The sequence below is a fragment of the Rhamphochromis longiceps genome, linkage group LG7 (assembly GCF_057381845.1).
Source record: "Rhamphochromis longiceps isolate RC_006_pf linkage group LG7, R_longiceps_female_GT1.1, whole genome shotgun sequence".
Taxonomy (NCBI): Eukaryota; Metazoa; Chordata; class Actinopteri; order Cichliformes; family Cichlidae; genus Rhamphochromis; species Rhamphochromis longiceps.
In genome coordinates, this window is record NC_140563.1 from 39,693,663 (window position 1) to 39,705,794 (window position 12,132).

Genomic DNA, 12,132 nt, shown 5'->3' on the forward strand with positions numbered 1-12,132 from the left:
AAACACAGCTGGCCCAAGGGCAGTAGACAAAGGTACACAGCTTTGTGAAAAGATTTTTACCTTTTCAAAATACTTGATCTCATACTCTAGGATGATGCCGTTGGGACGATCAGGCTCTGCCCAAGAAAGGGCAATGCTGCTCTTCCCTGTATGACCTTTCCTCACCACACTCACAGGGGACGGTGCTGCAGAAACAAAGATTCAAAGAAAATAGTACGGTTTGAAGTATCAACATAAATAGCACAATCCAGCAGTTAAATATGATGCAACCCATTGCACTTCTCACTGTATTTCACATTATTAAAACTAAATAACACAGGCATAAAAACTCTAATAAACCGTGGCACAAAGGCACGTGGCAAAGTGTGCCAATGTTGTAAAATCTGCTGGATCCCATCAGCATTCACAAGACATCATTCTTTTGAGGACACCTCATCCATTGATGTTTACATGCACATAACTAATTGTCATGCATGCTGTGATTGCTGTAAATCATGAAAAATTTAACTGTAGATTAAAAAACCTAAAGAGGATTTTAAATTTGGCGACAATAGGAAGAGGTTTTTCATGTAACAACTTACACAGTAACGGATATCTATCTTTGCTGTTTGGTGATTTCTTTCAAAGACATCATTTGCCATGTTTTTTCTTATGAGTTTCATGTTTGGAATTTAGGCTCCTCTCTGAGGTTGTTTGCTTTTGTCTGTCAAGCTCCAGCTCAAAAAATGTTATTTTTGGTTACCAAGCAGCTCTGCCTCAGAAGCATGTTTGCAATTTAGCAACAAGGTGCACCTGTGTCTAATTAAACCATCCCTTTATGTCTTGCTGCTGGCTGAGCATGTGCTGCCAGAGAAGCATATGAATTCAACTGTTTAAGTCTTCACATTTGAGTGTCTAGTGTACCAAATTTGGCACACATTAAAGGTTACGAAATACACTGTAAAACTCTTCTAATGTAGAATCAACACAAACAACAAAATAACGACATAAATGTGTCACTTTTATGCACAAGATATTTGTGTATTTCGTTCTTTTCTTTGTATTTCTTTAAAGCTTATATTTTCATTTATGTCTTTTTTCTGTCATTTATCCTTTCAGTTTTGAAGTGAGCTTTGTTCTGCAAGTTTACATCAATTGCAAAGCCATCCTGGTGTAACCTGATCTATTGGTTCATCTCTCAGAGGGACAATTGGAGAGTCTCTGACACATAAAGAGCTTTTAACTAGGCAAAATGCTCCCTCAGGCAACATCCCTATAGCCTGTGTGTGTGTGAATGTTGATGCGCGTGGATGTGCATGTGTGGCTACTGCAAATGCTAAACACCGTTTAGGTTTCAATGGCCTCAGCAGAAGTCCACAGAGAATAAATCATCGCTACAAACACAGTAACTGTATCTTGAGTGGATGGTTGCACAGAAGTGTTATCTGGAATATCTTAAAAGCCTGAAACCAGAGACCGAAACTCACACACATACACACACTCAATGCTTAAATGGTATAAAGCCTGGATTCAATGATGAGAGAGAGGGTTTATTTTCCCAGCAGCTTTATGGGTAACAATACACCAAAATCTAAGTTTACACCCTCCAAAAATGGATGCAGTTTTCCATTCTATATTTAATCAAATGTTTTGAAAAGGATTTGTAAAGAGGGTACAGCCTTTTACCAAAGCTAGTGATTTTTAGGGTTATATAAATCATTCTTAGATTTGAAGTAGGGATTTTGTCTCAAAATTGTCATCAAAAATGTTGTCAAACATTATTTTTCACAAAGAAACAATAAGGACACTAATTATAGAGGTTACGTTCCTTTAATGCCTTTAAAATCTTTATTTATCATCATAATCCATCCATCCTTCCATTTTCTTCCACTTATCTGTGGCAGGGTCGTGGTGGAAGCAGCCTCAGCAGAGAAGCCCAGACCTCCCTCTCTTTAGCCACCTCCTCCAGCTTGTCTGGGGGAACACCAAGACGTTCCCAGGCCAGCTGAGAGATATAATCTCTCCAGCATTTCCTGGATCTGCCCCGGGGCCTACTCCCAGCGGGACATGCCTGGAACACCATACCCAGGAGGCATCTAGGAGACATCCTTGTCAGAAACCCGTTCCTCCCAATCACGCCACTCCAGGTCTCACTGTCATTGCCCACATGAGCTTTGAAGTCTCCCAATAAGGCGACAGAGTCCACAGGGGGAGTACCCTCAAGTACCCCACCGAGGGACTCCAAGATGGCTGGGTACTCTGTATTGTCCTTTGGCACATAAGTGGCTCATCTGGGTGGTGAGCCTACAAGAGGGTGGACCCATGTCTCTTTTTCGGGTTGTGCCTCGCCGCGCCCCATGGACTAAGGCCCAGGCACCAGGCACTCACAGTTGGGCACCCTTAATGGACCTGGCTCCAGGGCTCCAGGGCAGGCCTCGGTAACCCTATCCCAGCCAGGGTGAACTGTTTCCTAGATCTTTCAATCATAGGGATTTTTGAATGACTCTTTTTCTGGTCCCTCACCCAGGACTAATTTCCCATGGGAGAGCCTACCAGGGGATGAAAGCCCCTTGTCAACATAGCCCCTGAGATTACTGGGACACACAAATGCCTCCACCACGACAAGGTTGCAAACTCGTAATTCTTAAAAAATAATTTTTCTGTCAATTTAGACAAACTAAAACTGTTGACTTTTTCTAGACTATAATCCAAACTATAGCCATTCCTATTTTAGTTAGTTGGAAGTATGTGCAAGCTACTTTACATGCTTTCACTGAGCTGTTGCTTTACTTAATGCAAAGTCGGTTTACATTTGAAGCACACATAAAAACAGGAAATGTTGGTCTGCGGCAAACACAGCGATTAAACACTTTTTGGCTCACTTGGTTCTGTCTCTTCCTTATCACCAAATACAGATATATACAATATCTGTATATACCAAAATAGCACTCACACTCAAACAAGTGCTTTAAAACCCAGATTTTCAATCGAGACAGAAGGAGAGGTAATAGAAGAGAGAGACGGGGAGGAGGAGGGAATGCAAGAGGCAAAAAAAAGTGAAAAATGAAAGACGAGGAGGAGACATGTTGAAAGAGTGTAGACGGGACCCAGCAACACTTTTATTTTAACAACGGGGTAAACAGTGTAATGACACTTCTAGCTTTAAACACTTCCACTGCGTGTTATAACTGCTAATGAGCACATACAGTATGCCAATGAAAACGCAAATGAAGATGAACTCCTGGTGTTTATGCCTGGTGGCTGGTAATGCTCTATTTGCTATCCGTCTGATACTTTTTTTTTCTACAAAGAGTGAGTTTAGAAAAGGTAAAACCCATTCACTGGAGGAATACAGCTATCCAATGTAACAAATAAAAGCAACATTATCACAGTGCTAAACATAAATCTCCCAGACCACTATCTGTCTGCACATCACCAAAATCAATACCGGCTTTCAACGATCTCGTTTTTATCTTATAACTACCCTCTCGGAATGACTGATAGATAGATTGAGACAGAATGAATTGGAGATAGGGGACAGAGATGTCTTCACTAGGGTTGCAAAGTACAAAAACTGCTATCATCTATTTTGTGAGGAACTTTAAAACTTTAATCTGCCTTTTCTTTTGATGCAATACATTCGATTAGTGGCTTTGCACCAATCCAGCATCTTGCCACAATCCACTTCCCTATCAGCACATCAATATTGACAAAAAAATATAATAGCTGGAATATTTTAATTGTGGCTTGGAGATTTAATGCTGTGACCATAAACTGCTCCAATTTGGTGTATTTACAGAATTTGCATTTGTACCATTCCCATCACTCTCCCTTTATTTTATAACATTTATTTATTGTTGCTGGATTAATTAGGATATAAATGGTTTTTTTTTTTAAATTAGAGGAAGTAAATGAAAATTAATGCACAAACAACTGAGCTATTGGTGCCTTTCTATATTTTGACAATACACACCACACTTATAAGATTCAGTTTCCTAAGTTATATGTTAGAAGGCTTTTTGTTCCTTTTAAACCACTAAATCCTTGAGTTAACCTTCACGACCTTGGTGGATGTTAGCCAATTTGAATGGATTGTTAAAATAAACACACTCTACAACCCTACAAATCTTTTATCTAAATTCATTTAGTACTTTTTGAGCTATCATGTATACAGACAGAAAGAATGCAATGCTACCAACAATATAACCTCTTTGCTAAGATAGTGTTGGGATTGTTGGGAGCCACAATGTTGGGTGAAGAAATACTATGTTATACCTGTCAAACAGTGTGATCTATGGCATTAATCATAGTTTCAACTAAAGAAATAGAAACAAATGATGTGTTTTTGCAACAAAGTGTTCGGAACAAAGTGATTAAAGATACAATTTAAAGTTATGTGTAGAGAAAACGCACTGGCTCATACCTTGAGTTGGGTGTTTTTTGATAATTGAATGACTCATAGGTCAGTGTAAGTGGCTTACAAACAAAAACGATATTCATATGAAAATAGTCATGCACAAGGACTGAATGGGAAGTCTGTCTCCCTGTTAGAAACATCTAAAGAAATGAAAGGTGGTTCAAGACTTTTGCACAGTATTGCACGCTCCACATCAAAGTAAAATAAATAGCTGCAGTGGCAGGCAGCACATTTTTACCACACGCAAGCTAATGTATCATGGTACATTTGATTAATAGCCAATAGCAGAAAAAACGTATTTGGGAGCATTTACTGTGCAAGTGGCACTCAATGTGCCTACAGCAGGAACAAATAACCTGAAATAAGATATTTTAAAACAGACAGAGCTATCCTAATAAAACAAAGCTGTAAAACTTGTGCTTATTAAATACAAAAAGAAACTATTTAGATTTCAAAGCTTCCTTTTTGAGTGTGTAGAAAGAGCAATATGCTAATTGTTTCCACTCAAACACTCATCAATGTCTGAGCAAATACAGAGCTTAAAATGTAACATATGGGAAACAATCACTGGGTTGCAGGGAAACTTGTATGAGCATTTTGGTGGCTTACTTTTCTTTTCAAAATTAATTTCTACCTCATAAAGGCAGGTGCTAGCAAGCCACCTTATCAAATGTATATACCAGTGTGTCAAGGAACATCAAAGCAGTGAAAAATATGTGGGCTTCCATGCTCCAACAGTGCTCTTTGTATTTTTGAATGTATACAAGCAGTTAATGTCCAGACTCTCACTATTGTCTCTTTACTTCCGTCCTCTGCTTATCTTTCCTGCTGTTACAGCTTCTTGCTGTAACCTTTTCTTTCCTTATCACAAGCATCCTATCATTTTCCCTCCACATTTTGCCCCCTCTGCCCTGTTGTTCTCTCGTTCTCTGTCGTACATTTCTCCCGTTTTTCACCTCTCCTGATCTCCTCTTCCCAACAACCAACACTTTATTATTCAGCAGGGTTTCGCAGGGACACTGTGAAATCACCTATTTCACGGATAACTTATCGTGTGTGACACTTTTCACACATCAAACAGCAGATCCTCTGACTCTATCTCTCTCCCTGCCTAAGCCTTAGCAGTAGTTTTGTCTCAGTACCTTGTTTTTACTGTCAGAGAGCAGAAGCACACTCTAGACCAGTCACATACGAGCACAACAAAAATGCAGGTGGTTAAACTGCTGATTGAGGTTTTCACTTAGTAATTACATCTGTCACTAAAGAGCAGATGGATCAGAACATTTTAAATCAGTCATTACAATTACTGCCTCAGGATTATTGTGAAAATGATTGTTCCAAATAATGTTAGTCACTTGATACACAGCCTTCCAGTAGTTGAAGTGCTCACTTTGTTGGTTTTGTGAGTCGCATTACACAAACAGCGGTTGGTGCACACTGCTACAAAGAGCTAGGAGCTGTATTCAAAAAACATCCTTGGGCTAAAAGGATCTCTTATTCCTAGGGGTGGACTTACTTCTAACTTTAGTACTCTTAAGTTCATTTGTTGTGAAATGATTCACAAATAATTTTGGTTTTAAAAGCAGATGCAACATCTAGAAGATGTTAGAAAGTTTTCACTCCTAAGTCAATATAATCTACATAAAATCAGCCAAAGCAGCTGCAGGCAACATTCACTGCTGTTATTATTTTACACAAGTACAATGACATAGCACAATTACACAAGTGGCTGTGTCATTATCATGACATTGAAAAACGTTGTAAATGAATCCAAAATGCAATATTTAAAGCACAGTTTCACAGTGTTTAGCATCATACACTGTATTACATAAACAAAGATGGCTTTCTAAGTGGATTCTTACCTAAAACTAAAATTCTTTCACTAACACAGACCTGTTACTTGTCAATCAAAAGACAAAAGTTCTTTCTTTATTTTTTTTTAATATTTTTGCTTCCAAGCAGAGTTCTTCCTTTCTTGTAATGTTTATTGTAGTGTAGTAGTTCCCTAGGCTTTCTGAAGGTCTTTGGACACTCATCAGAAATGGTCTTATTCTTAAGGATAGAAAACAGGGGGAAAAGGCTGCGGTATGCCAAATTACACAAGAATTGGACTGAAATGCAGTGGCAACAGGTCTGATTGTATGAAATCTTTGGTTCACGTCTTTGTCTAAGATGTAAGGAGGTCAGGGGGGAAATATAAAAGTGAATGGGGTTGAATTTCAGCCAGGACATTAAAAAGAAAAACTGCCTTGCCTTTTGCCTAATATATTGTATTTCTATGTATGTTTACACATGCTTCAATAATTTGTTGCACCGTTTTTCTTTTTTTCCCTAGAAAAATATTAAATGAAGATTGGGTTATAACCTTTGCACAGTTAATGGTATACGTGAGTCTTGGTGACATCTATAGCATTAGGGCCATCTCTCTTTACTAGCCTACTAGTTTCCTCATTTTTTTATTTTTCCCAGCACCTTTAAATACTACTTCAAATGGAAAACCCTACACATGCTGGGAAAGCACAAGTTCACGCTTGAGCCACCTTTCAGAATAGGATGTTGCTATGTTGGCTAATGAATCTAGATAATAATTAGCTGAATAATAACACTGGAAAGAGGTGTTATATCTACTATTTTCTACTTTCTACTATTTTTTTTTTACACAGAGTAAGGCATTTAGAGTGCATTTCAGATGGCACGGCCAGGTTGTACATGCATGCTTGTTTATATTTGTACTAATTAGAACTGTTAACCACCAAGCTGCTCTCAGTATGCTCACACGATTCTGTTTTCAAGGTAATGTTAAAAAAACACCCTCACTTACAGTAGCATGTACCAGATACAAGCCAAAGTACAGCAGACTTTATTGGTCTGTGACTCTGTCAGCCATGTGTAATCTAACGTAATCCCTAATCTCCACTTGGTCCAGTGACTGCCTAACTTTAATCCAGCTACAACTGAAATAAACTGCATTTGAGTTGTGTAGTCTGGTGTAATCCACTCAGTGTGCTGACAGCCACAGTGACAACACATTTAGAGGACTGCCAGTAGTCTTGACTGTTAGACAGCCATCTGCCTCGCTCTTTTTCCTGTCCTCCTAAACACAAACTGTACCTTCCTGATTACTTGTACAGCTCCTCCCATTGATACTACTAATAATAACTGCTATTCTTTGGCTGCCAGTAAACCATCTGTTTGGATGGAACAAACACATTCTTTCGACATAGCTTTTTTTCCCCCCTCTTGCCTTTTCTCCTGACAGAAGCCTTGGGGAAGAGAGTAGTAATTTTGCATTTTTCTCATTGCATTATGCTTTGCGCTACCCATTTCATTACAAGCAAATAAAACTAAAACTAACAAAAGCACATAACTCTTAACCCATAAAAAATAGGTTCCCAGTGGAGTGTGAATCCTAATCTTCATTTAAAAGGAAGCTAACAAAGCATCCAGTATTTACAGCTATGTGAAGTAGCTGGACTCTTTCATTATCCAATATGTGTTTGGCCACTTTAGTGGTTTTCATTTGGTGCTTAAGCTGACTTCATGGTTACAAAGATCTGCTAAGCTGCTCTGGCATCACATATAATGCATACTCCCAAAAATGATGAATGCTGAACATCACACCAGCCTAGGTTTTGTTTTTTTGTTCACACTTGAGCAAACATAGCCCTCACCAACCTAAAATTCAAATGTAAACTTGTATGGCATCAGCATGATCCATCACTGTTGATAGACATGCAGAATAACACCTGCTGCCACGCACGACAGCCCATACACATAACAGAGCTTTCATTATGCCACAGATTCCTGTGAATCTCATTGATGCGCCTAATTGAGAGGACCAAGCTGCTTTTTCGATGACATAGCTGGATGCAAAAACAAAAAAAAAGGCTGTCCACTGTGTCATGTTCTCTCCTTCGCTGCAGGGATAATGCATAAGTGAAAATTAATACAGCAACAGATTTGTTGGACAAATACTGTGATAATTTGATCATCTGGTGTCTTTGTTATCAAACCCAGATTGTCATGCGATGAATCTGGCATGCCAGTTGGTCTGTGGCATTTTAAATAAGCGTGGAGAAGAAGCAGTTATGACAAAACATTTGACTTTTGCTGGAGAATTCAGGATAAGTTCAAATGGAGGAGTGGACAGGTATGGTGAATGTGATGATGAGTCAAATCTGGCGGAACATACCTGCCTGATTGGTTGTCACATTAAGTGACACATACTGCTTTGCATGGCCTTTGGCTAGGTCTGACACTCCGTTGACGGCTTCCAATAAGAAGCTGTAGTTGGTGTGTGATTGCAGGTCAGCCACCATCACTGAGGTGTTCGACAGGCCAGTGCGGCGTGGCAGAAAACGTACATTGGGACCGCACTCTTCCAAGCCCCTTCCGTCTGGCAGGACCTGTCTACAGATGACGTTATAGCGCACATCCTTCCTGCCACCTGTATCCATAGGAATGGACCACTCCAAGAAGACGCTGGTCTCGTTGACATTAGAAATAGCATTACGAGGAGCAGATGGAGGGCCTGAGGGAGATGAAAAGGGCTTAGAAGAAGATACAGCTAGAAATACAAAGAAGCATTTGGATAAACAAAAGCCTTGAAAGTGAGCATGAGCAAATATAAAGGGGTTATATCCTCACGTGTGCACGCCATATTAGAAGGGTCAGAGTCTAGCTTAAAGTATCCGTCTTCACAGCTGCAAGCAGTGGCTCCCATCTGTCTGGCCACACTGTGAGGTGGACATTTACTACAGGCCAAAGACTCCAGCAGCGAGCGGTAAAACCCCACTTTGCAGACTGAAAGACAGGGAGGAGAGAGGATGTTTGGGGGTGGATAGGGAGATGATAAAAGTGGACATATAAATAGAAAGGAGAAAAGGGGTCACAGAGAGAGGTACAAATACAAAAAAAAGTGGGGGAGAAAAAGACATGGTTATTTCTTTTGAAAAAAAAGGAGGTCAGCATCACACTGGTAGGAAATTTTCCCTGGGTGGTTGCGGTTGTTTTGAGGTTCCTCATCAGAGATATACAGCAGTTTCATAGTTGAAATTAAAAGAAGCATTTGGCACACTTATATTGTTTCTTTTGAAGTCTGATTTCTTCTTATACAGTGGGGCAAAAAAGTATTTAGTCAGCCACTGATTGTGCAAGTTCCCCCACTTAAAATGATGACAGAGGTCAGTAATTTGCACCAGAGGTACACTTCAACTGTGAGAGACAGAATGTGAAAAAAAAATCCATGAATCCACATGGTAGGATTTGTAAAGAATTTATTGGTAAATCAGGGTGGAAAATAAGTATTTGGTCAATAACAAAAATACAACTCAAAACTTTGTAACATAACCTTTGTTGGCAATAACAGAGGTCAAACGTTTACTATAGGTCTTTACCAGGTTTGCACACACAGTAGCTGGTATTTTGGCCCATTCCTCCATGCAGATCTTCTCGAGAGCAGTGATGTTTTGGGGCTGTCACCGAGCAACACGGACTTTCAACTCCCGCCACAGATTTTCTATGGGGTTGAGGTCTGGAGACTGGCTAGGCCACTCCAGGACTTTCAAATGCTTCTTACGGAGCCACTCCTTTGTTGCCCGGGCGGTGTGTTTTGGATCATTGTCATGTTGGAAGACCCAGCCTCGTTTCATCTTCAAAGTTCTCACTGATGGAAGGAGGTTTTGGCTCAAAATCTCACGATACATGGCCCCATTCATTCTGTCCTTAACACGGATCAGTCGTCCTGTCCCCTTGGCAGAAAAACAGCCCCATAGCATGATGTTTCCACCCCCATGCTTCACAGTAGGTATGGTGTTCTTGGGATGCAACTCAGTATTCTTCGTCCTCCAAACACGACGAGTTGAGTTTATACCAAAAAGTTCTACTTTGGTTTCATCTGACCACATGACATTCTCCCAATCCTCTGCTGTATCATCCATGTGCTCTGTGGCAAACTTCAGACGGGCCTGGACATGCACTGGCTTCAGCAGCGGAACACGTCTGGCACTGCGGGATTTGATTCCCTGCCGTTGTAGTGTGTTACTGATGGTGACCTTTGTTACTTTGGTCCCAGCTCTCTGCAGGTCATTCACCAGGTCCCCCCGTGTGGTTCTGGGATCTTTGCTCACCGTTCTCATGATCATTTTGACCCCACGGGATGAGATCTTGCGTGGAGCCCCAGATCGAGGGAGATTATCAGTGGTCTTGTATGTCTTCCATTTTCTGATGATTGCTCCCACAGTTGATTTTTTCACACCAAGCTGCTTGCCTATTGTAGATTCACTCTTCCCAGTCTGGTGCAGGTCTACAATACTTTTCCTGGTGTCCTTCGAAACCTCTTTGGTCTTGGCCATGGCGGAGTTTGGAGTCTGACCGTTTGAGGCTGTGGACAGGTGTCTTTTATACAGATGATGAGTTCAAACAGGTGCCATTCATACAGGTAACGAGTGGGGGACAGAAAAGCTTCTTACAGAAGACGTTACAGGTCTGTGAGAGCAAGAGATTTTCCTTGTTTGAGGTGACCAAATACTTATTTTCCACCCTGATTTACGAATAAATTCTTTACAAATCCTACCATGTGGATTCATGGATTTTTTTTTCACATTCTGTCTCTCACAGTTGAAGTGTACCTCTGGTGCAAATTACTGACCTCTGTCATCATTTTAAGTGGGGGAACTTGCACAATCGGTGGCTGACTAAATACTTTTTTGCCCCACTGTATCTCTCCGGGGCTTATTTCTTTTAGTCAACCTGTATAACCTTGCTTTTCATGTTTCACTGTTTAATCAAAAAGTTTTCCTCATTGAAGGATTTCCCTTCTTGTATTATCTTCAGTTCAATGATTTATAACCAGCACCTGATTAAGTTTGGACTTGCATCTGCTTCCCAATATCGGTGCCATATGTGCAGCATTTACAAACAAATACGACAAGGCAAACAGGCAAAATTTACTTTCCTCCCACACAAACAAACACACAGACAGATCTCAGGCTGATCTAAGTGGGGCAGGTAGACGGGATGCTGATGCACTGTGAATGTTAAATGGTACTCATACATCAACAGTCTCACAAACCAGCTTAACAAGTTGGCTGTTGTCATCCAGATAAGTTCTGATAAGTGGAGTTCTATAAGTTATTGCAAAGTCAGTGGCATATTTCTATATCACTAAGCAGGACAAGGGGGAGAATTGAGGAAAAAAAGACTTGTCCTCTAAATTTAGGAGCTGGTGTTTCCCCAGTTATTGTGAAGCCCACTCAGATCACAGCTATTATTAAGAACTACATAATTAAACCTCAGGTAGGAGGACAGGAGGACAAAAACTAGGAAACGGAAACAATACGTGATGGTTAAAAACAGAGATAAGGTGAGAAAAGGAAATGATAGGAGGAGAAAAGCCAAGCTTACAAGGATGAGACAAGGAGAAAGAAGAGAAGAAAGGACGAGACAAAGGAAGACTGGTGGGATGGTTTGTGTGTATGTCTGTGTGTGTGTGTGCGTGTGCGTGTGCGTGTGTGTGTGCGTGTGTGTGTGTGTGTGCGTGTGCGTGTGCGTGTGTGTGTGTGTTTCAGTCGTTAGGCAGCAGTGGCTCTGATTCACCTTGACGGAACCTTGGTCTGTTGTCATGGAACATTAGGCCTGAAAAATTCTCCCTCTGCCCTGGATCACTCTAAGTCTCACCTTTGCTTCGCGCACACACACAGACACACACACACACAGACACACACACACACGCACAC

General features: G+C 40.6%; 1 protein-coding gene across 1 annotated transcript in view; it reads right to left on the minus strand.

The window, feature by feature from the left end:
* epha5 (EPH receptor A5) overlaps positions 1-12,132 on the minus strand; it is a 64,796-nt gene that overhangs the window by 25,255 nt on the left and 27,409 nt on the right. The window contains exons 4-6 of the mRNA XM_085413622.1: positions 9,044-9,199; positions 8,589-8,927; positions 61-185 (exon numbers count right to left, since the gene is read on the minus strand). Of these exons, the coding sequence (XP_085269748.1) occupies positions 61-185; positions 8,589-8,927; positions 9,044-9,199 (620 nt within the window). The remainder of the gene's footprint in view (positions 1-60; positions 186-8,588; positions 8,928-9,043; positions 9,200-12,132) is intronic.